Here is a 26081-nt window from a genome sequence, read left to right on the forward strand (position 1 = left end):
TTTTAAGTATTTAAATAGTTCTCGGGGTTCGCTTTGTCCAAGAAAGCTCTTCATTTAGCATAAAATCTCATAGGGCCTTGCCCTTATATGTTATAAATATAATACATTAAAGTCATGCTCAGCAATTCCTCTCAGATCATTCCTATGGGCCCGACATATGTGCTGATTGGTTGGGAGGGGATGACCTCAAAGGAATGGGTGATAACGGATGCGCAGGCAACTGGAACCCCACTACCGCTCGAGCCTCTGTCGGAGGCGATTCCGGACAAAGGTCGACCGCGTGAGATCCACCTGTAGCCAAGTGCGTACTAACTCTTTTCGACGTCCAAGACTGCCACTTGGTGCAACGATGTTCCCCCGAACTCACTGTCTTGAGATGTGAAATGATGAGAACCTGGCTCCAATTGACCAGTCCATATCCTCCCTGGCTGTCTGCGTCCAACGACCAACCCGGACGGGACGGGTCTTTGGGTTGACGAGCTTATGATAGTTTGACCCGTATTCTAGGAACAGAGGCTTCCCCCAAGCTCTCTGGATACTCCGTAAAATATCATTCAGCATCCATGGATTTTCCCTCCGAAGCATTCGATTCCGCCGACGGCTCGATCGACGATATTCTGAAAATAGTGTAGCCAGTCGAGCCCGGCAGGCACGTTTGATTGTATTAGTTTGAACAATGACGCCTTGTTCTCTGAGCTGGCGAAGAAGGATGATCCCACGGACCCAAGGGATGAGATATTCTCCCTGGTTGAAGGGGTTGGCTACCAGTTGCTTGCCGAGGTCCGGGTGTGGCCTTAAGATAAAGCCCCAAGCAACAATGGCCTCTTGTAGGCGAACACTAAAAATCCTCCGGAGAGGAGCCTTTGAATGGGCAGCTGGCAGCGAACTTTCGAAGCAGTTTGGTTTGCTATCCGACGGCACCGACGGGCGGTTTATACCTTGCAGTAAGCGATGCTTGGAAGTCTCTGTGGGAGCATAGAATGGTATCAACCAGAGACATAATTTCTCCAAGTCAGACCAAAGATCATACATTCCGAGGCGTTTGATACATTCTACCCACGCCTCCGGTGGAACTCGTCCTCCAGATATTATGACTTGTTGGTAGAGCCATATCAAACGTCGCAGAGCGTCCACGGATTGTTTATCCTGAGAAGGCCGGCGACCTTTGCGGCGCCGAGGGAGTATTTCGTGCGCCACCCACATGATGGTTGTTCGAGATAAATGAACACCTTGCTCCCTCATCATTTCAAACTGCTGTGTAGCGGCTTCCCAGTTGCCGACTCGCACAGCGTTTCGAAATAATACGTTGTGGTTGTGGGGATCTTCATTAGAAGTCACAGACATAACCGCAAGAGTTTTATTGACCTGCCGCCAATCTTCGGCCAGCGTATATGTTGCGAGTAACGATTCCTGCGTCCTCATGTCTTCCAAAACGTCGGGGTGCTGATCACTATGGAGAACGTCATGCAATAACTTCGTAGATTTGCCGAAAGCTAGCTTGACAACGACCTTTGAAAAAACGGATTCTCCGGTCGAGATTCCCGATCTTTTCAGTGCAACCAGTTGAGATACTAGTTCCTCCACGCTCCTAGTCCTCAGCGCCATTTCTCGGAGCGTCAAGGGACCAATGCTATCAACTCCGAACATTTGCAACCCGGCAACAATTAATTCAAATGTCAAAGCCTTGGTGGCAAACAGTCGCGCTCCGAATTCATCGCTGAATGCGACTTTGTTTGGCTGGTTTCGATTCTTTTGTTCTTCTTCTTTAGTTGCTTGAGTCTGTGATATTTCTGCATCCGAAGGTTCGTCATGTTTCATGATCCCGGCCTTGACCAATTCGCGGACAAAATAGCTATGCTGTTTCTCAGACCCATACAACTCAACATACTTTAATAAAGGCTCGATCTCGGAAAGCGTCTTTGGGCCGTCTTGGCGGGACATCAAAAATTCATGCATTGCAAAAGCATCTCGAATTCGATCCTGCTTCCAAAGAGGCGGCACAACTCTACTGTAGATCTTGTGGCCTTCCACATTCCTGCATATGTTCCTAAATGCTTGTAGGCCACCCTCGACAGACATCGCCGGCGTGAAAACACTAACCACCTCGTTTGGCCATCTCAAATGGACCTGCTTCAGCCTCAGATGCCACTCTACTGCCTTCTTGGGGCGCTCGTCCTTAAAGTAGCCGCCGACTACTTCTTCGTAGAATCGATCCCACCTTTTCCCTGTCCGCACCCAGAGATCTTCTGCATACAGCTGCAGCTCTTTCATCAACCATTCTTGCTTCACGCCCACGGCAATAAATGTTTCCCACAAAAAATCGGCATCCACCCCTGCAACTGGAAGATCCAGCCCCGCGCATCTTTCGACGAGTCCTTTCCATATGTGCACAACACCGTCGTCTCCGTAGTGTCTCTGGCGGTATTGCAGCAACTCTTTCCAAAGGCCAAAATCGTGTGCATAGCGAGCATCATCCATCAATTTGCTCCCAATGTCTCGAGAATCGCCGATGTTTGACTCGAACTCCAATCTTGTTGGATCAAGATGACATTCTTTTGAGATATTTGATGGATATCCTATGAAATTGGAAATGGGCTCCGGTGAGTCGTGGAAGGCGTGGGGAAGATCTGCCTCAATGGATTCGCCTGAGGATTCAGGTAGGCATGAGGTCGTTGTATTCCAGCCTTCCGATAATGTCTCTGAGTTATTGGCGGTATGATCTTCATTCCCACATTTCTCCAATTGTCGCTGGCGCCCGAGGCTTCCCGCATGTCGCTTTGAGATTGGTGTCCGCGGTCGGTATGCTGGACAAGGTAAGGACCGAATTGGCTGGCTCTTGAGGATATTCGGGTGTTCAATGAGCTTGCAAGAGTTGTTGACGAGCGCAGTGGTGCTAGTTCGTGGACACACTGTAGGAGCTAGGCGGAGCAGGGCCAGCCGCATTGGCGGCGAACCCACTTGGAATAGAGTAGATTAAAAGCAAACGCTAGTCACAAAGTGACGGAAATGATAATCGCATCCAGCTCTCGTCCGCGACCGTGGCCATCCTGTCGCTCAGCTTGCATCCCGATGCTGCGTCGCTCGCGGTGTCGTTTTAGGATGACCTAATACTAATCACGTGACTCACTCTTGTGTGTGCGGTTCCCGATAGATAGCGTGACAGCCAACCTGCCCATCCCGAGATCGAACTGCAAGCCAACATCCTGACTCTCGTCGCTCTACGAACCGGAGAAAAATCCCAATTGTCCAACCATGGTGTCCAGAACCCTTCCAAGATTTGCCGGGTATGTCTATCCCTGTGATCGGCATTATACTCCGTGCCGCATTGCTCCCTATCCCCCGTGCCGCTCCGGTGTGGGATTGAAGGATGGGTTTGAAGCCAATTGTTTCCGATCTGCTAACTCTTTACCGCTTAAGATACGTTTTCCGCGAGAACCGTGTCCCATACTACCAGCGCCTCTTCCAGAGGGAGGATGGCAAGCGCCAATGGTGGAAGGTTCGTCTTCTCTGCTTCGCTCTCCCGACTAGTCTCAAACCCCAATGCGGCCGGAAACCCAGATGAAATTGCATTCCATATCTGACTCAAAGCGCTTCAAATACAGACCCACAGAAGTCCATATATCCTCTATCCGTACTACTTCTCGCTGATCTTCACCTCTGGTGGTATGTTGCTTCCGGTCTTTCGGAATTGCGTCCCCATCCTGCTTTGGAAATGAAACTTAACGACTGACTCGGGGTAAATTTTCAGCTGCCTTCTACGGCATGACTAGAATGGTCTTTGTAAGTAGCCACTGCAGTTTGATTTGAAACACATGTGTTTACGGAGCCGGTGCTCAAATCGGGACCTGTCCACATTCCGCTGTATTGAGGGAAGAGACATTGACTAACAACCACAAACAGAACCGCAAGACCTGGTTCTAAACAAGCTATAGCACCTGGCAAAGGATGCCGATCCGGATTCCTTCTGGCTGTGCTATGAGATAGACTGTGCAAAATGTGTATATAATACATCAAAGGAAAAAAATCTACCAATGTTAAGTCTTGTTCTTTTAATATCTTTTTTTTTTTTTTTTGTTTTTGACCTGATGGGCTCTTATGCAGAGGCCTACAACAACAAACAAAAACCAGAATCATGGATAGAAAGGGGAAATAGTTTCCTATACATATCAATCATCCCTATTACATTCCCCCATATACTTCATACTCTTGTTGAGAGAAGCTAGGCCAATACATGCTCAGAACTATTAGCCTCAAACAAGAGGAAAAATAAATATTTGAACATTAATGAAATGTAGCAACAAAAGCCCACTATGCATAGTGTAAACATTCCATTAATCTTTAAAACAAAAAGGAGCCAAAAAAAACAGGGTTACCTACTCTCCTGCTATAAACTAGTAGTATGTCACAGAAGTTCTTTTGTCAAAAAATATAAAAAAAGAGCCAATCTTACAAATCATGCCCTTCTGGAGTATTTTTTCATTTCCTTCTTCGTTTCTCTCTCTTTCTCTTTTTCCAAGTACTTCCTCTGCTCCTCGGCAGACATGCCACGTAGCAATCTATCGCGCCCTTCTTTCTTCACCTTCTCAGCAGCCAACTTGCGTTCTTCGGCTTTCTCATCTTCGGTAGCTCGGCGTAATCTACGGACCTCCTCTTCTCGGGTGGCGCGGAGCTTGCGGAGGACCTCTGGCCTGAAATGGGCGGAAGCGGCGAGTCGGTCGGTCAGACGGATGAAAAGGTGGAAGAGAGGGAGAGAAGAGGCGTAGGCGGTAGAGGAGGTGGAAGACGGGACGCGCATGGAGAGAATGGAACGCTTGCGGGAGACGGCTTCCTCAACCCTATGTGGATTTGTTAGTACGGTCTTTTTGTCAATTGAATACGAAATGGGTTTAGGGATATGCCATACTTGGCTGGTTTGTCGGCAGGCTGGTCAGTGATGATCAGATATTCAAACAGATCGCCAGCATCCTCGATAGCCTTGATGAGTTCGTTTGTGAGTATGGTATCTGTGATCTCGGCGCTCTCGCTCATGACAGTTACCCATTCAGGTAGCTTGGGATTGTCTTTGGTGAAGGTCAAAGAGACATCGTATCGGTCTTCTCTTAACCTGCGCATGGCAGTCTTATTCACAATAGCAAAGACAAATCCGTCATGCGTAGAGTTCATCCCCTTACCCAGTTGCTCCTTTTCTGCTGGAGGCGCAGGAACTAAATCCTTCTCCTTGCCGTCAAACGAGTACGCAGTGACCTCGATCTTCTCCGTCTGAGGAGTCAACGAATCAAAGAACATTCCCGCAATGGAATCGCCCAGGATGAACATGGGGTTATATCGCTTCACCAGCTGAATCGTCACATCTACAAATGCCACGTTTTGTCGTCCGGTCGCATACGTAGTGAACTCATTCGCAGCTTTTTCTCTCAACAGGTTGTCGTCAATAACCAAATCCGCCGAGGAAGACAAGTCTTTCAAAATGGCACCCCTTCGCACCCCTTTGTATCCCACAACTGCGAATTCATTGTGCAGCACCGGGATGTGAGCTTGGGCCCAGGCCTTGGCCTTGCGACGATTCTTCCGCGTCCCCCAGACATGGAAGATGACGATAAACAGGATGAACGGGAGGATGAAGGCCTCTTGCATAAAGTCCTTTGGCGACGTCCGCTCCCACACACGGTACCACTTCGTGTAAGGGACAGACGTCACCGGCGCAGCGATGGTAGAGCCAGGAGCCGATGCGGTAGAGGCCGAAGCGGCGGGCTGCTGGGAAGTAGCCGAGAAATCCGCGAAATCTATATTTTGAGATGAAGGGGGATATCAATTAGCTCATAGTTACTCATTTGCCCTCTCGCAGCGCACTCGTCGTTCGGTTAACTGTATCCAGGGGAGGCGGAGGCAGAGGCCCCGTGAAATATCATACCCGAATCATCTTGCTGCGACCCTCCCGAGGCTGAATCTTTAGATCCGCCTTTCAGGATGTTTTGAAATATCCCAGACATCGCTCCGGCAGCTGGATCGCGGTCTGCAGTTTGCCTGTCGAGTTTGCTGTTGGAGCCGTCGTGAGTGGTGAAGCTCCTGAACGTCAGCAGCGAGGGCGAAGTGTTGGGTGCCAAGGCTAAATGTCACTTTCCCCCACAAAGCTCAAATTCCGGAAAGCTTTCGGAGCTCTACTGGGGGAGGATGGTCAACGACTTTGAAACTTTAAACTAATTGCTTAGAAGGATGGCATTGTTGGAGGTAAGGAAATGTGGATGTTACATTCGACAAAGGAAAGGTTCAAAAGGAGCGACTTAGCATCCTCATCTCGACTAAATACAGTATAGTGATATCCTTTTCCCCCCAAAAGCAAAAGAAAAAGAAAAATCAGCCAATTTTTATGCCCTCCCAAACGCCTGGTATCAAGTCCGGGTCCAGTAAAGAAAAGTACATCCCTCAAAGAGCTAAATGATAATAACACAGAACCAACAGAAAAGGCTGCCATGCAAAGAATACAAATACACACCGGGCGGAGCGGCGACCACCAAAAAAAGGAGACAAAAAATATTAAAAACAGAATATGCCCTGCCCGATTAACGGAGTGGGGTGTTTTGTGTGTGTGTGTGTGTGGCTGACGACATGCTTTTTTTTCTTTTAATTAGAAACTGATCATGGGATACAGAGTCGCGGAGGGCAACTATTGACCGTAAGCCGGAGGGGGGGTGCGGGCCCTGGCGTGCTCCCAAGGGCCGGGGTAGTTATTATTCGCAGCAAACTTGCCTTCTTGGATCCGACGGGCGATCTCATTCGCCATTTTCATCATCCAAGCTTGCTCTAATATGCTGCTGTTTGGAACGGCATCTGTAATTGACCGGTTCGCATTCGATTCATACGCAGATGAGGCCTCATGAGATTTTTCCCGGGAAGCTAGGTAGGCCCCATGAGAAATTGGTTGTTGCTGTGACGATGTTTTGGCACCATCAGCAGAGAGAGGTATCATAGGACAGTGGTTTGCGCGTTGTGGATGCAAAGTAGAATGAGGAGGCTGAGTGTAGGTCAGTTGCTGCGCAACAGAAGCCCGCAGCTTCCCTTTGTCTTCAGACGTGGACAATCGGTGTTGACGGTTGGGAATTCGCATCGTCGTTTCAGGTGACATAGGTGGGGTGACCGGGTCATCATTCGCTTCCTCTCGCATCACGGAGGATGAAAACACAGTCGAAGGAGCGGTGGATTCTGTAAATGTACTCTCTGCACTCACGCTTTCACCGTCTGCAGGTTTGTTGTGCTTTCGTAGATCTACAACCCGCTTCTTCCGCTTTCTGGTTGGCCGGGTCTTAGAATGGCGACCAGCGCCTAGGCTAAGCCCGTATCCGCTGAAAGAAGAACCCGGTGTAGTAGACCGGTTTTGAAGAGATAGGACGCTCGACGCGTCTTGCAAGGAAGAGAGAGGAGAGGAGATGTGGGAATGTGTTCGGGATAGAACCGGGCTGCCTGGCGAAACCACCCCACTAGCCGCACCCTCGCCCTGATCGGCACATCCGGTCCATGCTCTGAAGACAACTTCTCTAATTGAAGGCGTAAAAAGAGATAGCGTTCGTTGAGAATTCGTCAGGGCGGCAAGGCGTAGAAGGTTCTTCTGTGAAAAGAGCGAATGCATCTCAACTCCGGAGTCAAGAGATAAGGATGCAATGTCTGCCGAACTTAATAGATTTCCTGATGCATCCACCGGGTCCTTTGGAGGGCTCAAGAGCGGATCTTCCCCGGGACCAGACGCAGATGCAGCGGGGCTTTCTCGCGCCTCAGCGTCCAGACCGCGATATTCCGGCACCCACAATCGCAACGAGAGTCTGTGTATGATAGCTGGCAACTCGTCCATAAAAAGGATCCGGAGTTGGCCTTCAATTTCCCTTTGAAGATAATCGCGAACGGACGGAATGGAGTCAAACGTTGAAGATACTTTCAACGATTCAAGCGGGTCATTGCGGAAAACGACAGTTATCCCCTTTTGTTTCGAAAACACTAGGATAACAAAGCCCGAGAGTCTGAAATTCGAAAGAGTTATTTGCAACGGAATTGTTAAGCCCGACCTGTTCGACCACTCCTTGTCAGCAAGTATCGTTGCAACATGTAGAAGGCTAGTTTTCACTTACGCAGCGGCAAGTGGTTTCGGAGAAGCATATGCGGGACGAGTGATTAAGTAGGTATTTAATGGATTCGCCTGCACGCGCGTTTTCAGCGTCAGGAATGCGTCTCCGGAATAAGACATTTTGAAGATGCCGCGAAATCGATCTTCGGCCAAATCGCCAATCTCCAATATTTCCAGCTCTGGTGGGATTGATCCCAGATTCAACTCCGTTACGACGATGTCATCGACAATGATAGGAGGCTTTGGCGATTTATTCAGTGCCGTGGTTAGCAGGTCCTGCGCTCGGGTGTAGAACCCTGCATCCGCCATTAACGGCGACCAGTTGAAGTTGAACGCCATGACGAGGCATCTGAAAGATGATACAGGGATGAAATTCAACCACGAAGGACAGAAAGATCGGACCTTTGTAGCGGGATAGAGGAATCGATCGAATCCGGTGCGGAACGCCGGGTGACCAAAATTCTGCCTGAGTCGCGTGCCGTCCGGATCTCGTGATGCAAGGCGAATTTCTAAAGTTGGGGATGGATTTAGCAGCGCAACCGAACACTGCTTCAGCAAAAAACACGACTCAACCCATCCATGTGAGCAGGCAGGCTTCCTGGACAGACTTGCTCCCGATATCTCGGTTAGACTGATAGGGGAGCTCGGATGTGGTGATGGGGGGCGATAACGAGAGCTGGGTGCTGAGCAAAAATTATTAATCTTCGGGGGGAAAAAAAAAAGGGAAAACAAGGAAAGGTTTTCTTGGCGCCGAATTCCGGCGTATTGCTGTAATTAATGGAAAATTTGGATCAGCGTAATACAATATCTTCTTGACCCCTGAGAGCACTTCACTCTAGCCAATGGACTTCCGCCCATCACACGCCTTCTTCAAGTGCCTGAAGAGGCCAATTTCCCTGTGAATAACTGGCGTGTGAGTGTTCTGACGCGGAGTGTTTATGGATATTGATGGAAACTTTGAACGAGCCACCCTATGATCTTTCTCGCCCACAGGTTTCCTTCACGGAATCACAGATGCTATGGCAATGTTTTCACCTCATATTCACTTTGGTTTTCTGTTTCTGAAGGCCCTTGTGTTTATTATCCATTTGAGGCTGCTGGCTAATGACGGGGTCATCTCGACCAGCATAATGACATAATTGATACAACTCTGTACGGAGTACCTGCAGTGGCGCATTCAAAGTGGCAGACGCTATTATGCTTTCTGTTTATTTTCCTTTGATCCTCAAAGAAATTGTTGAAAGATGTGACAGATTTCGACAGCCATAACTGGCTACCTCATGTAAGACGGCAGAACATACCCACTGGCGGACCGTGGACTTTAGATGAAAAGATTTTGTGTATCCTGGCGACCATGTGCAATACCGTGCTCATGTTTTAACACCCGAATCTCAGCCGGCTGTGCTTTATGCTTTCTCCCTGCCCTGAGGGATTTAATAGAGGCTTATTTTGCCAATACTCTTCTCCTAGTTGGAGTTTCTTTTACCAGTGCTGAAGAGAATAGGAACACCGAGTACGGAGAACTCCCTACATGACGGAAAAAGCCACACCCCAACATCACATGTCCTTAAGGTTGGCTGCTCAGGCACATAACGTATTCCACAATCGAGCGGGACAACCAAGCGAGCGGGACACCAAAATACGCATACAAATCTCAACTTTTTGCTCTTTTATATCTTAACAAGTCTATGTCTGATCATTATAAAATGAAGAAGATACTATACAGATATAATAAACTTTGTAAATTATAAGAATTATTTAAATATAATAATTATTTCTTAAGTTATAGTATTTTATTATCTTTTTACTAGCATGTATCAAAGTATCTCCACAAATAATAGAGTTAAATAAATCAAATTGATAATACTGTTTATTAAGTGTCTATATACTCCGTACTCTACATCTAAATTCTAAAGTCTATATTCAACAATGTTGTTGAGATATAAGAGATTTGTATGTGTATTTTGGTGTCCCGCTCGCTTGGTTGTCCCGCTCGGTTGTGGAATACGTTAGCCTTTTTTTTTTTTTTTTGCATTGGCTGTTGAGTGCTCAGAAAATCCAGCTGGGTTCCATTATTACAATACTCCTGTTTATTTGTGATAATCAGATCTGAATTTAGGCATGCTGTCTAGAGTTCCATCCAGAACAAGCTCATGCATGTTTCATGTTAAAATCAATGTGGTCGGACTCCTATTTGAATCTATTTGACGTGTCATCTCATAGGGAACATCAAGTCGAGGAAAACTAGATGGACCTGGGAGCCAAAAACCGCAGATTAGTAGGAGCACGAGAAACTCTTTATGGAAGAGTCATATCGAAGCCAAACGGCTGCGTGTCATCGAAAAATGTAAGTTTACACCAATCCTGTTCTCTAGAAGTAGAAGTTCTCGAAGCCGAATTGTTCATACATCAGTCTTCCTGCGTGGAGAGTGCGGCAAGCGTCCGTACAAATCAAAACATAGGCCTCCCCGTGATTGCCCATGATCAGTGGGCTTTTGGTGCAGTTGTGCGTCCGGTTTGCATCAAAACTTAGTAAATTCTCCAATCACCCGGTGATAGTAACGGGCACAGGAGGCGCCTCTACTCCTGTATACGGAGGTGAAGTGTTGAGAAGCACGGTGAAAACATACGGACTTACGAGGAATATGGTATACGGAGCCAAAAGGAGATAATGAGGGAGGGTAGTATATTGGGTGATTACAGAACAGTCGGCTTACATATTCGTTAGCAGTGGAATGGCTTGACAGAGTCGTGCGTCCACGCATTCTTGTTATCTTTCAACCAGCATGTGCAATACCATTCGGCGATGGGATCGTTCGGTCCTACGGTGCGGAAGATTCTCCAGGTCCGCAGCCATTTCCCTCTGTTGGTTGCCCCGGTAACGGCGCTGACTAAACTACATTAGGAATTATCAAAAGACGCGGCACACGATCGATATAATATGGCTCATGCTTGCTTGCGTAGAAGCACGCTGAAAGCATCCCCCGTAAGACACGAGCATATCGAACACTGACAATGATATCTTCGAACTGTGTGAATATGCTCACAGTTCGGCCCAAAAATTCGCCCAAAAATTCCCAAAATCGACCCCTCCGCTCTAAAAGGCTGTATGGAAAACGAGACGCAAATTCGTCGAGAGCGGTGCTCGATATTGAGTGCAAAAGCTCCAGCAGAACGCACAGAAACTCTGAGAATATGAGCCCCGGGGCTAATAACCTGGTGGAAACGTTGCAGGAGAAGCTCGCCGGAATTACCCTTGAGGAGCAGAGCCCGAAGAAACTTTGGACAAAAAAGAGGCCGAGGATAGGTGTACAAATTCGGCAAGCTAGTCCATCGGCGGACGATAAGCTAGAAGAGGAAAACTGTAAGGTATCGACGAATGCGGCTGTCACACAAAATCATGATATGGAGGAGCGCCACGCAGAAGCACAGGCGGAGACGCCCAAGCCGGACGAAACAAAAAAAGAGCAGAAGGGGAATAAGAGGAAAGTTATCAAGTCTCAACCACAAGCTCGGAAAAGTGATCTAGTAAATCACTATGTGAGGCCAATTTTGGAAGAAGCGATGTCAACCAGAGAGGTCGAGGATTTCGATACCTGGGCCGAAAGAGCAGGGGACATGTTCGACGTTGAGAAGATCGCCGAAGGCTCCTACGGCGATGTATACCAATTACGCGTACGACAAGATATTTCCAGGCGAGAGCTGTCCAGATCCAAGGCCGCGAGATTGAAAGCTTACGACAATGGCGTGTTCAAAATAGTTCCGTTGCGCGCACAACGTGGCGCCGGCTCTAAGAAGTTTACGTCCATTCAAGAGATTGTTGCTGAAGTCCAAATGCTGAAATTGCTTGATGCCATTCCTGGATTTGCGAGGTTTAGAGACGTCCACGTTGTTCAGGGTAGGTTTCCAGCATCTTATCAAGAGGCCTGGACTCGCTACAGTGAAACGAGAGATGACTGCTACAACCCCGATCCGAGCAAGAAAAAGTCGTATCCTGACAATCAAGTATGGGCGATTTTGGAAATGGATAATGCTGGATATGAACTGGAAAAATTCGACTGCTCATCAATTTTCCAAATATACGACATATTCTGGGGAGTGGCGTTAGGCCTGGCTAGAGCAGAGCAGTTTGCAGCCTTTGAGGTAAGCAAGTCTTTATATATGTCTTTGGGCTCGGTGACTAATTCTGCTTGCAGCACCGTGACCTCCACTTAGGGAATATTTGCATTAAATCTACAAAACCGAAGGGATGCTTACATGGCCCCCTCAAGCCGTCATCGCAGAATCCGGGCATTGGCACAGGCTTTGGTCTGAGTGGCATCGAGACAACGATAATCGATTATTCACTCTCTCGAGCTAATCTAAAGATGAGTGATATACCAGTCGATGAGGATATTGCTTGGTCAGACCTCGATAAGAAAAAGCTCTTCGATGCCATCGGGAGAGATGACGATGAGAAACTCCTCCGAGACACATATAGATTGTTAGTCGCATCACTAGACAATTGCTTCACTGAGCTGCATATCTAACAACGTTGGCAGGATGCGCACAGAGGTATACAAAGACCAAATTCCATGCCGTCCTCGAGACGAACCCTGGCGTTGGAAAGAGTTCAGCCCCAAGACGAATCTAATATGGCTCTCCTTTATCCTTACCATGCTGCTAGTCAAAGGCAGCGATCATGGTATTCTTCCAACGCCGCGGGAACCACTGACGGCCCTCTCTGTGAACACCAACACCCTAACCCCTGCCCAGAAAGGCAAGTCTGGCGCCAAAGTAAAATCTGCAAAGAAAAATCATCTACCGGGAATAGATTTCCAGTTAGAATTGCTGGACCGCCTCCAGACAGTTCTAGATGTTTTAGATCCTGAAGAGCAGGATGAAGAATGCGATATCCTATCTTGTGCGGGCGATTTGGTTGCATTTGCTATTGGGTCGCAATGGCTGTCGGAGTCGGACTTTTCATGTTAAATTCTGAAGATGAACAGCGGAAAACATGATTTTCACTGGATATTAGATGCATGATAACCTCAATACGTTTTGTTGTTAGGCATTTAACGGCAGTGTTTTGTTTTTTGCATTGTTAGATTCGCATTATAGGAGTCAACAATGTCTCTCAGCGGTTGAAGGTCTGAGGCTGCCAAGGGACGCGACGCGCCAATTAGTTAATTAGCACGTGACCAAGGACGCGGCGCGTTCCCCGCATTCTAACTGTTCTTCATTTCCCCAACTGATGCACCAGCTTCAGCCATCGCGGACGACCAGCCGAGATGGCTGTATGCCGGGGATCGTCAGCTCGGGCACCGAGATTCGAATTATTCCCGAAGTTCCCATCTGAGCTCTCATGGCGGCGTACTGCATAGAGATGCTCTACTCACTCTGGATAAAGGTTCCCCATGCAAAGGGAACGTGTGTGTGAAGGGCGCATCGTACCTGTTGGCCCGACTTGATTGCATGGGACTTTCTACTTCGATCTTCCATTAGCACATAATTCTTCTCGTTAAGATGTCTATTGTTAGATCTAGAAGCCTGGGATTCATCGGAATCGGGGCGATGGGTCGACCCATGGCGGAAAATCTCGCAAGCAAATTACCACCCCCTTCCATTATTAACATCTACGATGTGTCCGAGAAGGCGATGGACGAGTTATTCATGAGGAATGACGGAAAGATAGTGAAGTGCTCAAGCGCGAAAGATGTGGCAGAAAAATCAGTACGCATTGCAGACTTCCACAAAAGCCTTTCAACATTCAGATTCTCGCCAAAAGGCCTAGAAGGTAGGTATTTTCCGTCTAACTACAGACGAATAATAGGATATCATTATTACTATGGTTCCCGAAGGCCTGCACGTCAGACAAGTATACCTTGACTCTACAGCTGGGATATGTACCGCCGATATATCCAATAAGCTGATCATCGACTGCTCTACAATTGATACCGCGACAAGTCTCTCAATTAAAGAGAATATTTCCGCAAAGTTTCCCAGTGCATCGTTCTACGATGCGCCTGTCAGTGGTGGCGTGATCGGTGCTAAAAAGGGGACTATCGCGTTCTTCCTTGGTTGCGCGAATGACGACCCAAACCTCCCTCAGCTTGCAGAACTCGCGTCTATGATAGGCAAGCAAGTCATACCCTGTGGTGGGCCATCCCTAGGCCTCGCAGCAAAGCTTTCGAATAACTATCTCTCTGGCCTGATCGCCATCGCTTGCTCGGAAGCAATGAACATGGGAATGCGCTCAGGGCTGGATCCTCGTGTGCTGGCCAACGTCTACGCCGCAGGTACTGCACAAAATACGATCTGCGACCGGTTCAACCCTGTCCCGGGTGTATATCCTGATTCTCCGTCGAGTAATGGATACAAAGAGGGGTTTAAAGTGCAACTCATGAAGAAGGATATTGGGCTGGCTGTTGAGATGGCACAGAGAGTCGGGGCACGGTTGGCCTTGGGCGAAGCGGGCCTGAAGGCCTATGCAGACGCTAGTGAAGATCCCAGGTGTAGAGATCTAGATTCGAGGGTTGTTTATCGGTTTCTAGGGGGAATTGAGGATTGGGAAGGGAGAGAGCAGTGAATAGCATGTGAAGAGTTTGACTCCATTCCCGTTGGAATCATTAAGGTCTGTGTAATAATGATCCATGACTCTATAATTTTAAACAAGATATGCTTTAGATCGCACGAGAGTAGAGTAAGCCGTTTCTCGTCTTCAGTATCAAGAGCTGACATTTCTGATGTCATGCTTATCACCTTCTACATCAGTATTCCGTACTGAGTAAAGTTCGTCATATCTATCTGCAAGGAGCTACCACCCGGTGATAGCAGCCGCCACGAGGTCTCAAATCAAGCAACCTTCTTGCCCAGCTCCCGCTTATGCTCTCCCTTTTCTTCCATCTCATTTAACACTCTCTCGGCGGTTTTCATCGCATCCACGCCCGCCGGCACCCCGCAGTACGTCGTTGCGTGCAAAATCGCTTCTCGGATCTCAATTTCGGTCAAACCGTTATTGATCGCTCCTCTAATATGCACGGCCAGCTCGGGCGCCCTGTTGAGTGCCATGAGCATTCCAATGTTCAACAGACTGCGCTGCTTGCGATCGAGACCCGGACGCGTCCAGGCGTACCCCCAGCAGAACTCTGTCACAAGCTCCTGGCCGGCGCGGGAGAACTCGGTAGAACCGCCGGCGAGGGCGCGATCAACGTACTCGTTGCCGACAACTTCACGGCGAACCTTGAGGCCCTCTTCGAAGAGCTTTTCGTGGAGGGGAGTGAGGCTTGGGTCGGTAGACATTTCTTTGGACTTCTATTCCCTTCTTTTGCGTATTCGACCTTACGTCGAGCTTCTGACTTTGCTCCGATCCTGGGATTTGCTCTTTCTGAGTTGTGATACCCTTGAGTATGAGAATGCTTTTGCCAGATATAATTGATCCTAACTCACCAGTTTCCCTTGTATTATGTTCCGTGTGGAGTATGAGAATGAGGTCCTATTATGGGCCGATCCTCGAAACTCAATGCGGACCAAGGCAGCTAAACTCGAGAGTAGTCGCAACTCGTTCCGTAAAGCGAAAGTTTTTTTGTCCTCCAAATTGACTTTTATCATCGGCTCCAGACAAGAATTCCGGCAAGCCTTGAGCCGGTTTGGGTCCCGAAGGCAGAAGGGGAACGTTTACCCCGCATGGTTCTCCAAGCCTACAGCGGCGCTTCAGAGAACCCCGTTACGCAGAAAAAATGTATGTACTGTACATGCATAGACTGCAATGTGTTTGGCATTGGATAGGCTTATCTGACGTAATAACTCTATGCACCCCCAAATTCAATCGCTTTGTTCGAAAAAGATCAAGATCTCGCATGGATAAATTTTGGTGTGGAGTGCAGCGAAAGTCGAGACGAAAAGTTGCCGATTTAGTGAGAATCTGCGCCAAGACCACGACCTTGCGCGCCATGTCCACGTGATTCCCCGCACCCCGCCCGAGCTTTTCTCCGCATCGCCCTTTTTTCTGCTGAAGCAAAATCCCTTCGCTGCTCCGTGTTTATAACATAAGTCACTCCGGCAGAGCGATCGCGGCCTCCAGCTCTCTCCATACCAAAAGCGACAGAAGTTCCACTAGCCGTTCCCCAACTCCATCCCGAGGTCTTCATGGGGGATGGAACCGTTGCCAATGCGCCGACGGACGCTCCGGCAGGGGAGGCTGGCCCTTCGCCGAGCTCTGGAAACGCAGTAGCCAATGATCCCAGCCCATCTGCGCCAGCAAAGAAGCCGAGGAGATTTCACTGCAAACGCTGTGATACCAGATTCTCGAGGCTAGAACATCTTCAAAGACACGAGAGAATTCGTATGTCCGCCACTCCTTATCCATGCTCCATCTTGGCCAATCGAACTTTTCTCTATTTCAACGCAAAGTTTATATTCGAAGCTAATCATTCTTCAAACAATTTGCAGATACACAAGAAAAGCCGTTCGCATGTCAGCTGTGTGACCATCGGTTTACCAGGAGGTAGGATACTGCCCTACTCTAAAGCGCTGGTTTAGCTTATTAATATAATAGCCATTTTGCTGATCGACTCCTGCAGTGATCTGTTAATTCGACACGAACGGCTGTCACATAACAAGATTGTACCACACAAACGTGGAAAAGGATCTAGGTCCAATGCCAATAAAGCCACTGCTACTCCTAATCCAAGCTACCATGACACGCCATCGTCCGCGCAGCCTGCCATTCCCACAACATTTGATGACCATCATCGGCCTTCCATTGCGGTTACTCATCCAAGCATTGAACGTCATGATGACTTTCCCTTGGCCACCTTATCAATGGCTGCGGAGCACGTCTCGCTTCAGATGCCGTATGACGCTCCCTCCAGCCATCCCGCCCCCAATTCAACCCACATTGCTTTCGGACAAAGTGGTCCAATAACGACCACCGAGCCACCGTCCCAAATGGGCGCAAATATTCATAGCATAGAACTCGAGAACTCCTTGAATGAGCTCTCATCTTTCCTGGACAATGGCGCCATATCATCCTATCATTTCTCTTCGCTCGTTTCTGCCGAGCAGCCAATGCCACTATTTTCTCCAGAATCAATAACCCTTCCACCTGAAATGGGCCCCGGGAACCATTTGACCCCCAGCTATGAGCCCGGTCATCATAATCATAACCATCACGCTGACGAATCTGGATCCTTCTCCCATTTTGAGTCCCGACTTCCGTCTCTTCAACCAGAAGAACAACCCCCTCAGATTAGACGGATGCACATTCCTCATCGCCCATTGAGCGAGATCTCTCTTGACGACAGGAAATATATTCTCTCAAAATTAGATGAGTTTTCTTCGGTAATTCAGCCTTCTTTTCAGCTGCCGTCTTGCTTGGCACTTGCAAGATACGTTGCTGCTTACATCAATGGATTCCATGAACATCTTCCTTTCCTCCATATCCCGACCATGTCTGTTACTCATTGCTCGGTTGAACTTATCCTTGCTATTGCCGCCGTGGGAACCCAGTACTGCCTTGAAGGAGAAAAGGGGATCGACCTTTTCCATGCAAGCCAAGCAATTGCAATGGAACGAATACGGCGCAGAGACGTGAGAAGGAATACAAACCACCGACATGCCATCCCAGAAACAGCCTCTGTGAGGGCATCAGGGCAAACCCTCGGTTCCTATCAGTCACTATCTCTGGCTGGGCAGCTGGACCCATCCCATGAGTCTTCCTTTAAAACAGTTTCCCAGGAAGAAGACCTCATACAGACCATTCAAGCATTGCTCATTCTAATGGCCATGGCAACATGGGCAAAGCAAAAAGAAATCCTCCGGGAAGCATTAGCTCTACAGAGCATCTTGGCCACCCTGGTACGCGATCACGGTCTCCAGGGTCAACCTATGCCAGACAATGTTTCGTGGGAGGAGTGGGTTCCGTTGGAGACCGCTAAAAGAACGAAGTTTATCGTGTATTGCTTTTTCAACCTACATTGCATTGTTTACAACATTCCGTCTTTGATCTTGAATTCCGAAGTTGACCTAATGTTACCGTCCGGCTCGGCTGAATTCAAAGCTCCAACTGGATCTCTCTGGCTTGAAGCGAAGGCAAAGGCCTCCTCAGAGGTTAGCTTCCAAGATGCGCTTAACCGCTTATTCTCCCGCGGTGGGACTGAGGTGGCGGAATCCAACTCCTCGCTGGGCAATTACATCCTGATACACGCCATTATCCAACACATCTTTTTCCTTCGTCAAGTTACCCGTGGACGTTTCGATGGCAAGAGGGACATGGCCGCCGAAGACGTTTGCGCTTTGGAACGAGCCCTACGTAACTGGCAAATTGGTTGGAAACGCCATCCTGAATCTTCGCTTGATCCACAGGATCCCAACGGCCCAGTTGCTTTCAACTCGACTGCTCTTCTTCGCCTGGCTTACATACGTCTTAACATTGACATCGGCCCTGGGCGAGCGCTGGATACTCGAGATCCGGTGCAGATCGCAAAGGCGTTTCGTGCCAGCCCACCGATACGACGGACTCCTAAGCTGGTTCGGGCCGTCCTCCATTCAGCTCATGCTTTAAGTATTCCCGTGAAAATTGGCATTAGGCTCGTTGCCCAAACGCAAACTTTTATATGGTCGATTCAGCACTCGATTTGCTCACTAGAATGCGCCTTTCTGCTGAGCAAATGGCTTGAAGCATTATCAGTGCCTAACCCAGACCCGCCGATTAGTGACGATGAGCGGCGCATTTCTGCGCTTGTGAAAATGATGCTCGACGAAACCGAATTTCCAGTGCCGTCTAATTTGGCAATGGGCTCACCGGAGATGAACCAGCAACTCAATGCTGGAGTATTGCGGGTGTGGGCTCAAATATTCAAGGGCTCTCAGACATGGGCTATTGTTGGCGTCATCGGCAATGCTCTGAATATTTGTGCCGATTTAGCCCAAGGGGGTTGACTAGTGACCCGTGGTCCTAACAGTCCAGGAGGTTTCTATTTGTACGAAGAGCATATCAAAGCTCCTATAGCCTTCGCAGGGTTTGTTCCGCTCCTATAGTCAGTGGTGGGGCTCGTACAGGCTTGGACGGAAGCAAGGTATGGATGCCAAGAGATGAGGGGTTGCCTGCATTCCCCAAACCTACCCCAATCCGGTACGGACGTACAACTTCAAATATCATCAGTGGTACTCCGCAGCATGAAAGATCGCTCACGGCGGGGTATGACAATTCACCTCGGCGAAGAGAGACCAGGCGTGCCATCCACGTTCTTAGGACTTGTTTTAAAAGCAACCCATATCGATTTTGAACAGTCGCTTTTTCGATCGCCTCTAGGGTGCTCCGCACAGGTTTTTGAAAAAGGCATCCTCGTCAGTCACGGTCCATGCGCTTCGAGCGGGTCGCTTCACCATCCCGGAACACATCTTTGTTACCGGGGCATCGGAATTAGACAGAAAGACTGTCCCTTCACTTGCATTCCTTATCCAACATCACAACATCTCGACAGGAAAAACGACAAGGATTGTTTTTGACCTTGGGTTGCGAAGGGATATTAGGCGGTACCCTGCTCCCATTGAGAGACATTTGAGGACAAGACAGCCTCTTGAAACAGATCCGGATGTTGTCAAGAGCCTTGCAGCTGGAGGGTGATCGCCCAATGATATTGATTATGTGATTTATTCTCATGTCAGTCTCTAGCCAGTCTTCAACAGTAATGGCAAGGAGCTTCCTTTTTTTTTTCCTTTTTGGAGCTAACATGTCCATGCAAATCTTAAAAGGTGCATTGGGATAATGTTGGTGAGCCTCGCGATTTCACTCGGAGCACATTTGTTGTTGGTTATGGGTCGTTTGACCTACTCAGAGGCAAGATCCCAGCGCCACGGGGGAGCCATTCGATTTTTGAGGACTACTTAATCCCCCATGATCGTACAGTTCAGCTTCTAGATCCTGGTATCTCCGATACCGGATCAAACTTGAATGAACCCAACAGCGAGGAGTCACCAGGATCGCCGGACTTCAAACAACTCTGGAAATCTCATTCCGAGGGATCAGTTTCATGCATCGCCATGGATATATTTCATGACGGTAGCGTGTATCTCATTGACGCGCCCGGCCATTTACCCGGTCACACCAATCTTCTCGCTAGGACTGATATGGGCTCCATCTACCTAGCCGGTGATGCGTGCCATGATAGGGGTATTCTCCGCAAGGAGCGAGGAATTAGCCAGTGGCAAGATTCCACTGGCCATATGTGTTGCATCCATGCAGACCCCAAGAGGACTGAGGAAACACTTGAACTCCTCGGGGCATTTGAGCGGCAGGGAGTTGAGGTAATTTTGGGCCATGACGTGGATTGGGAAATGGATCCGGTGAATGCACATAGATTCTGGGGACACGCAGAAAGTGAAGGACGATCCAAGGGTCAAGATAATAAAGCTCATTCTCGTCAATCAGAGCTCTGATCTAGTTGAACGTATCCGTAGTGATATGACGTTGGTGGATGTAGCTCAGTCGTGAACACCATTGTTATTTAGCTCCAAAGGATTTAATTAGTTAGTAAACTAAACGGAATGACTTCATGAAACTAGGCGAACCTCCCTGTGTACCTGTGCTCACCGATGCCTTTTAGCAGCCTGTCGAGGCGAGGAGACGGCGTGTGATCAAAAAGCCAGCAGGAGCTGGGGCAATCACATGACGTCGATGCATGATCCCCAGACAAGCCCAACGTCCCTCGCATCACAATTTTGAAGTGGGAGCTCGTTAAATTATTTAGAATGACTCAGTTATCTGGGTCATTTACGACATAGTTAACTCCCCTCCATAAGATGCTGAGAAGTCGTCTCCAGCAGCTCTTCGCGCCGCGCCGGTTGTATAAACGCGTGGACGTAGAGGACACAGAGCGGGATGGAGTCGAGGAAGACGTTACACAAGAGGAACCTATTCCCAGCGCATTCTCATGGCTGGAATACGGGATATTTCTATGGATGGGGGTATCCATGTTGTGGGCATGGTGCGTCGTATGAGCTACGCAGGCTGTGTAGCTCATCTTCCCTTGCGCAGCTCAATATTTTGTAAAAGGCCACAGCTAACTGGAATTTACGTGCCAATAGGAACATGTTCCTCGCAGCAGCACCGTACTTTCAACGCCGATTTGCTTCCGATCCTTGGATCCGAACGAATTTTCAATCATCCATCCTCTCCGTCTCCTGCATAACTAACCTGACATCCGTCCTTGTTCTCGCGAAACGCCAGAAAAATGCCTCCTATCCTCGAAGGATCAGGGCTTCCATGCTTCTCAATATCTGTGTATTTACGCTGCTTGCCTTATCCACTGTTTTATTCCGTGGGGTAGCCGTTTGGGTATACTTCGTCTTCATCTTGGTTATGGTGTTTGCAGCTTCCATGGCTACAGGCACGAATCAGAATGGGGTCTTCGCGTATGTTGCTAGTTTTGGCCGGAATGAATATACACAAGGCATCATGGTTGGCCAGGGGGTTGCGGGCGTTTTGCCGTGCATTGTGCAGGTGATAGCCGTTCTCGCAGTCCCAGATGAGCCCAGCGACACCGTGGACGAGGAAAAGGTCCAATATCAATCGGCGAAATCCGCATTTGTATACTTTGCAACTGCAACGATCGTCTCTTCGATTGCTTTCGTTGCATTTCTGCACCTCAATGGGAAGCATCAATCTCGCATTCTGAAATCTCCAGGGCTTCCCCCATTCGAATCCGACGAGGAGGAAACGCCCACCAAGAGATCAATTCCTCTGCTGACTTTGTTCCGGAAAGTACCCTGGGCTGCCTCCGCGATGTTCATCACCTTCGCCGCCACCATGGCTTTCCCGGTTTTCACCGCTGAGATTCACAGCGTCCGAGAGGCCGAAAGTCCTCCTCCTTCCCGCATATTCCAAGCTGCTGCATTTATCCCCTTGGGCTTCCTCTTCTGGAACTCCGGGGATCTCTTGGGCAGAATGTCAGCTGGACTCCCCATGCTCAACAAACTAACCCGTCGCCCGTTTCTCTTATTCGTGATCTCCTTAGCTCGCATCTTGTTCGTCCCACTATACTTAATGTGCAATATCCGTGGAGAGGGCGCGAAAGTTAAGAGTGACTTCTTCTATTTATTTGTGGTCCAATTGCTGTTCGGTGTCACGAATGGATACTTGTGCTCTTCGTCCATGGTCAGCGCGGTAGAGTGGGTGGGCGAAAATGAGAGAGAGGCTGCAGGAGCATTCATGAGTTTGATGCTCGTCGCAGGGCTTACCACGGGTAGCTTACTGAGCTTTTTCGTTGCAAAGTTATGACCTGTTTTTGGTAATTTTAACCCGACTTGGCGTTTTTGGTTCTGTCTCTATGGCTTTTTGGCCTATATTGGAAGCGGGATGCATATTTTGGATGACATCGATGATTGATGAAACCCGCCATATAGATTGGAGTGTATATGTGCCATATACCTTCTATGTTCAATATGCCGTTTTGGTAAATAAGATAATATGACTTCTGTAAGATTGCCATTTTCCCACTATTGTCATATACATACATGTGTGTACTTGAAACTAGGTCATTTGCTCTGAAAGTACCCGATCCGAGCCGACAAAATACGATTATAATGAGTCTATCATTAAGTGGGAGAAAGGTATATATGTGTACAGCTAACTGGCTCCATATGTGGCCAGAAATGCCCAGCCAGAGACTGGAAAGGACGCTAATTCAAAACGCCAGCTGGAGGTAGGAGTGGAGAAAATATCGCAAGAATTAAGAGTGAGGGAGACGAATCCAGCGAGACTCGATCTATAATAATACATATAGACTGATAAAGATCGTAAGAAAAGTCACAAAGAACGGTCGTAACAGCAAAGTCCAAAACAAAGTCTATATGCCCCTCATTGTCCCATTGGATATCATGAGATGAACTAGTACAGCAAGACAAAAGAAAAGTAAAGATACGAAATAGTTGTCAGGGACTTGACAGTTATCCTGTTCTAGTCGATAATGCAGATGTTGATGAATATTCTTGCGACTCACAGAACCTGCGTTGAGCAAGCCTGATCGGTGCCAGGGAGTCAACACCGGGCAACGAAGAAAACCGAATTAGATAAAAGATCCATGGATCTTGAGAGAGCATGTCCCCACATGGAAGCAAGAAACCGGAACCATCCTTGATTCAACCTCAAAGCTTAGGGGCTGCACTAGCTCTTTCACCTACTTCCCCATCGCTCTTCGCAGATTCAAGCTGCTTTGCTTGATCCTGCTCTTCTTCTTCAATTTCTCCGCTTTCGTCATATTCCTCATCTTCGCCCTCTTGGAGCATTTGCTGTAACTCTTCTGCTTCAGAGGGTGGCCCGCGGATCGCAGAGCCTTCATAATGTGCCACTGGTGTCATTCCCGACTCTCCTCCATTCATTTGCCATTCCATAAGTTTCGTGAATGCACCGTCCGGTCTCGAGCTAAGATCCTTATAGGAACCTTGTTCGGCAACTCTGCCGTCAGAGTCGAGAACGATAATTGTATCAGAGCGCTTTATGGTGGATAATCTGTGAGCAATGCTGATAGTGGTGTTACTTCCACGGAATAATGCTGCCAAGGCGCTATTTACAAGGGTTTCAGACTCTGCATCCAGGGCAGACGTGGCCTCGTCCAGGATCAAGATATCTGGATCTTTGATGAGTGCTCTAGCGATGGCAATTCGTTGTTTCTGACCTCCAGAGAGCTGCGCTCCTCGCGCGCCTACATGTGTATCAAGGCCGTCAGGCTGAGATTAAATGTCAGTGTCAAATCGGCCGCAGATCAAAAAAGAAAAGGAAAAGATACGAAAACTTACGAAGTCGCTGATAAACTGGCAGTTGGCTTTTCTTGCAGCAACGATAATTTCTGCCCTGGTGGCCTCTGGTTTTCCATAGGATATATTTTCAGCGATAGTGCCTGAAAACAAGACCGGTTCCTGTGACACCACGCCAATCTTTCTCCGAAGGGATTTGGCATTCATCGTAGTAATGTCTTTGCCATCAATAAAGATCTTTCCTGTGTTTGGATTGTAGAAACGGAGCAACAACGCTGCAATCGTGGATTTCCCGCCTCCAGAAGGGCCAACAATAGCGACATTAGCTCCCTGTGGGATTTCAAAGTCAAGATCCTTAAAAATAGTCACAGCGGGGCGAGTTGGGTAGCTAAACTTGACGTTTTCGAAACGAATAGGCCCCTGAGCAGATTTGACCTTAGTCCCAACGGTAGGCGAGATTGTGGGTGCTCGGTCCTGTAGCTCAAAAAGACGACTCGCAGCACCAACGCCCTTCATCAATTCTGAGTAAAAGCTTGACAAGCCGAACATGCTCGAGCCAGCGTAAACAGTATACATGAGGAATGATGTCAGTTCACCGATCGTGATTCCTCCAGATTGAACCATTCCACCGCCTACGTAGAGCAGAGCAAGGATAGTCATATTGCCCGTGAACCCGGTCTAGAGCAACGTGTCAGTCAATAGTCAACTGTTCCTGGTTCCGAATATACTCACAGCACTAAAGAATGTCGCACTAATAAATGATTCCTTCTTTCCTAGTTCAAATATCCGTTTAACCTGATGGTTGTATCGACTGACCTCTAGCCTCTCCCCAGCGAAAGATTGGCTAGTTCTCACATTACCTAGCCGCTCTTCAGCAATCTTGGTGAGGGTTCCCAAATTCTTTTGGATTTTTCGGCTTAGGTTTCTAATCGCTCTTCCATAGAAAAAGGCTGCGATAGCAACCGGTGGAAATAACAAGGCTAGAATACCCGAAAGCTTGAGGCTGACATACGCCATCATCCCAAAACCAGCTATACCGCTCACTGCTGATCGAAGTCCATCGGACAGGTTTTGAGTGATACTCTTGCCGACAATAATAGTGTCTGAGCTTAATCGGGAGATCAGATCGCCGACTCGGTTTGCATCGAAAAATTCAGCATCTTGGACATACGTCCTTCGAAACAGTCGTGATCGTAGCCGGGCGACAATTCGTTCACCAACAATTCGTAGAATGATAATTCTTCCATAGTTAGCCGCAGCACCAAGAGAGAGGACCCCTGCCAGGGCACCATAGAACCAGGGAAGACTAAGTCCGAACAGCTCCAGGGCCTCGGAGCTTGGGTTCGTCGCAATGTCCAAGATTTTCCCGATAGAAAATGGGATGGACATGCTAACTGACGACGATGCGAGGAGGAACATAAAAGCAACGGAGAGCACCTTGGCTTCCGGGCGAGCAATCTTGACCAGCCGCCATATTTCTCGAATTCCGGCCTTCTTTCCGTGGGCAAGACCATCTTTCGCTAGCTTCGCACTCAGATTTATATGGGCCGCTTGAGATGCCTTCTCTGAAAGCTCAAAGCCTTTCTGTAAGTCATCCTGCTCGGTTACAACGACCTGTGTCGATTCCTCCGCCACTTTACCTTTGTTGGCCGATGTTGCCGGCCGAGCCGGTTCCTGGATGCTTCTGGAAGTTGAAAGGAAGCGAACGTGTTCTAATCTAGCCGGGGCAAAGGCTGACGGATCAACTGCATTCTTTATCGCGAGTAGAGGGGAACCGGGTGTGGAAAGCCCTTGCCGCTCAATGCCTCGGAGGGCGAGCGTTTGGTGTGCATTGCGGTATTTGCGGGAGGCCTCGATGGCACGTCTGGTGAATAGCCTCTGGCTTCCGACGGTGAAGCGAGTGTTACTTTGATGCGCAACGTGGCGAGAGGGTATCCGTGATGTGAACGTGGTTAACACGTTGGGGCTGCGCATTGCGGGAGGAGGTCAGGCATGCGGCCGATGCCGCTCGCCCTGTGATTTATCGGCGACGACGAAAGCTAGAGGCCTTGATTATGTATCGGTATTCATCGCAGGCAAGTGAGGAGGTTTCAATTCGAGTTTGAGCGCGGTTCGATGAGCTGTGAGTTGCGGATCGAGGGTGGTCGTCCAGGAGGGAGTGCAAAAATGAAATTTCGGAACTGAATGCGATGACGATGGAAAGCTTCGAATCTTCCATCCCGATCTGCGGATC

General features: G+C 48.5%; 11 protein-coding genes across 11 annotated transcripts; 6 read left to right on the forward strand and 5 right to left on the reverse strand.

The window, feature by feature from the left end:
* Positions 1-229: 229 nt before the first annotated feature.
* On the reverse strand, positions 230-2943 carry D8B26_000920 (uncharacterized protein; the record flags this gene model as incomplete). Its single annotated transcript, XM_003070894.2, has 1 exon — positions 230-2943. One exon carries the CDS (start codon positions 2941-2943, stop codon positions 364-366), a length of 2580 nt encoding a protein of 859 aa, XP_003070940.1. The 3' UTR covers positions 230-363.
* A 236-nt stretch (positions 2944-3179) lies between these two features.
* On the forward strand, positions 3180-4034 carry D8B26_000921 (uncharacterized protein). Its single transcript, XM_066123385.1, has 5 exons — positions 3180-3284; positions 3418-3496; positions 3603-3663; positions 3749-3780; positions 3901-4034. The coding sequence occupies exons 1-5, from the start codon at positions 3253-3255 to the stop codon at positions 3919-3921; spliced, it is 225 nt and encodes a 74-aa protein (XP_065979459.1). The 5' UTR covers positions 3180-3252; the 3' UTR covers positions 3922-4034.
* Positions 4035-4302: 268 nt separating this feature from the next.
* Positions 4303-6057, reverse strand: D8B26_000922 (uncharacterized protein). Its single transcript, XM_003070893.2, has 3 exons — positions 5912-6057; positions 4904-5783; positions 4303-4835 (listed from the first exon to the last, which is right to left on the reverse strand). Exons 1-3 carry the CDS (start codon positions 5988-5990, stop codon positions 4454-4456), a joined length of 1341 nt encoding a protein of 446 aa, XP_003070939.1. The 5' UTR covers positions 5991-6057; the 3' UTR covers positions 4303-4453.
* A 159-nt stretch (positions 6058-6216) lies between these two features.
* Positions 6217-8713, reverse strand: MDM34 (ERMES complex subunit). Its single transcript, XM_003070892.2, has 2 exons — positions 8118-8713; positions 6217-8054 (listed from the first exon to the last, which is right to left on the reverse strand). Exons 1-2 carry the CDS (start codon positions 8450-8452, stop codon positions 6665-6667), a joined length of 1725 nt encoding a protein of 574 aa, XP_003070938.2. The 5' UTR covers positions 8453-8713; the 3' UTR covers positions 6217-6664.
* A 2415-nt stretch (positions 8714-11128) lies between these two features.
* Positions 11129-13084, forward strand: D8B26_000924 (uncharacterized protein; the record flags this gene model as incomplete). Its single annotated transcript, XM_003070891.1, has 3 exons — positions 11129-12256; positions 12310-12596; positions 12655-13084. 3 exons carry the CDS (start codon positions 11129-11131, stop codon positions 13082-13084), a joined length of 1845 nt encoding a protein of 614 aa, XP_003070937.1.
* A 308-nt stretch (positions 13085-13392) lies between these two features.
* Positions 13393-14744, forward strand: D8B26_000925 (uncharacterized protein). Its single transcript, XM_066123386.1, has 2 exons — positions 13393-13825; positions 13926-14744. Exons 1-2 carry the CDS (start codon positions 13619-13621, stop codon positions 14679-14681), a joined length of 963 nt encoding a protein of 320 aa, XP_065979460.1. The 5' UTR covers positions 13393-13618; the 3' UTR covers positions 14682-14744.
* A 37-nt stretch (positions 14745-14781) lies between these two features.
* On the reverse strand, positions 14782-15474 carry D8B26_000926 (uncharacterized protein). The gene has a single exon (XM_003070889.2). The coding sequence runs from the start codon at positions 15392-15394 to the stop codon at positions 14948-14950; it is 447 nt and encodes a 148-aa protein (XP_003070935.1). The 5' UTR covers positions 15395-15474; the 3' UTR covers positions 14782-14947.
* A 766-nt stretch (positions 15475-16240) lies between these two features.
* D8B26_000927 (uncharacterized protein) lies at positions 16241-19033 on the forward strand (the record flags this gene model as incomplete). The annotated part of the gene is made up of 3 exons (XM_003070888.1): positions 16241-16436; positions 16544-16598; positions 16675-19033. The coding sequence occupies 3 exons, from the start codon at positions 16241-16243 to the stop codon at positions 19031-19033; spliced, it is 2610 nt and encodes an 869-aa protein (XP_003070934.1).
* A 722-nt stretch (positions 19034-19755) lies between these two features.
* D8B26_000928 (uncharacterized protein) lies at positions 19756-20606 on the forward strand (the record flags this gene model as incomplete). The annotated part of the gene is made up of 2 exons (XM_003070887.2): positions 19756-19782; positions 19850-20606. 2 exons carry the CDS (start codon positions 19756-19758, stop codon positions 20531-20533), a joined length of 711 nt encoding a protein of 236 aa, XP_003070933.2. The 3' UTR covers positions 20534-20606.
* A 290-nt stretch (positions 20607-20896) lies between these two features.
* D8B26_000929 (uncharacterized protein) lies at positions 20897-22544 on the forward strand (the record flags this gene model as incomplete). Its single annotated transcript, XM_003070886.2, has 2 exons — positions 20897-21081; positions 21182-22544. The coding sequence occupies 2 exons, from the start codon at positions 20897-20899 to the stop codon at positions 22371-22373; spliced, it is 1377 nt and encodes a 458-aa protein (XP_003070932.1). The 3' UTR covers positions 22374-22544.
* Positions 22545-23120: 576 nt separating this feature from the next.
* Positions 23121-25822, reverse strand: MDL1 (ATP-binding cassette permease mdl1; the record flags this gene model as incomplete). Its single annotated transcript, XM_003070885.2, has 3 exons — positions 23121-23821; positions 23891-24526; positions 24581-25822. 3 exons carry the CDS (start codon positions 25820-25822, stop codon positions 23240-23242), a joined length of 2460 nt encoding a protein of 819 aa, XP_003070931.1. The 3' UTR covers positions 23121-23239.
* Between the last annotated feature and the right edge of the window lie 259 nt (positions 25823-26081).

Source organism: Coccidioides posadasii, chromosome 1, assembly GCF_018416015.2.
Source record: "Coccidioides posadasii str. Silveira chromosome 1, complete sequence".
Lineage (NCBI taxonomy): Eukaryota > Fungi > Ascomycota > Eurotiomycetes > Onygenales > Onygenaceae > Coccidioides > Coccidioides posadasii.

What these genes read in the sequence shown, in the direction of transcription:
- MDM34 (XM_003070892.2), bottom strand. Translation starts at nt 8,452, where the DNA reads ATGGCGTTCAACTTCAACTGGTCGCCGTTAATGGCGGATGCAGGGTTC. An exon ending in CCGAAACCACTTGCCGCTGC is followed by an intron (nt 8,055 to 8,117) that starts GTAAGTGAAAAC and finishes GTGGTCGAACAG; the next exon opens with GTCGGGCTTAACAATTCCGT.
- D8B26_000921 (XM_066123385.1), top strand. Translation starts at nt 3,253, where the DNA reads ATGGTGTCCAGAACCCTTCCAAGATTTGCCGG. An exon ending in GCAAGCGCCAATGGTGGAAG is followed by an intron (nt 3,497 to 3,602) that starts GTTCGTCTTCTC and finishes CTTCAAATACAG; the next exon opens with ACCCACAGAAGTCCATATAT. An exon ending in GCTGATCTTCACCTCTGGTG is followed by an intron (nt 3,664 to 3,748) that starts GTATGTTGCTTC and finishes GTAAATTTTCAG; the next exon opens with CTGCCTTCTACGGCATGACT.
- D8B26_000926 (XM_003070889.2), bottom strand. Translation starts at nt 15,394, where the DNA reads ATGTCTACCGACCCAAGCCTCACTCCCCTCCACGAAAAGCTCTTCGAA.
- D8B26_000922 (XM_003070893.2), bottom strand. Translation starts at nt 5,990, where the DNA reads ATGTCTGGGATATTTCAAAACATCCTGAAAGGCGGATCTAAAGATTCA. An exon ending in GTCGCAGCAAGATGATTCGG is followed by an intron (nt 5,784 to 5,911) that starts GTATGATATTTC and finishes CTCAAAATATAG; the next exon opens with ATTTCGCGGATTTCTCGGCT. An exon ending in CCTGCCGACAAACCAGCCAA is followed by an intron (nt 4,836 to 4,903) that starts GTATGGCATATC and finishes AAATCCACATAG; the next exon opens with GGTTGAGGAAGCCGTCTCCC.
- D8B26_000925 (XM_066123386.1), top strand. Translation starts at nt 13,619, where the DNA reads ATGTCTATTGTTAGATCTAGAAGCCTGGGATTCATCGGAATCGGGGCG. An exon ending in AAGATGTGGCAGAAAAATCA is followed by an intron (nt 13,826 to 13,925) that starts GTACGCATTGCA and finishes GACGAATAATAG; the next exon opens with GATATCATTATTACTATGGT.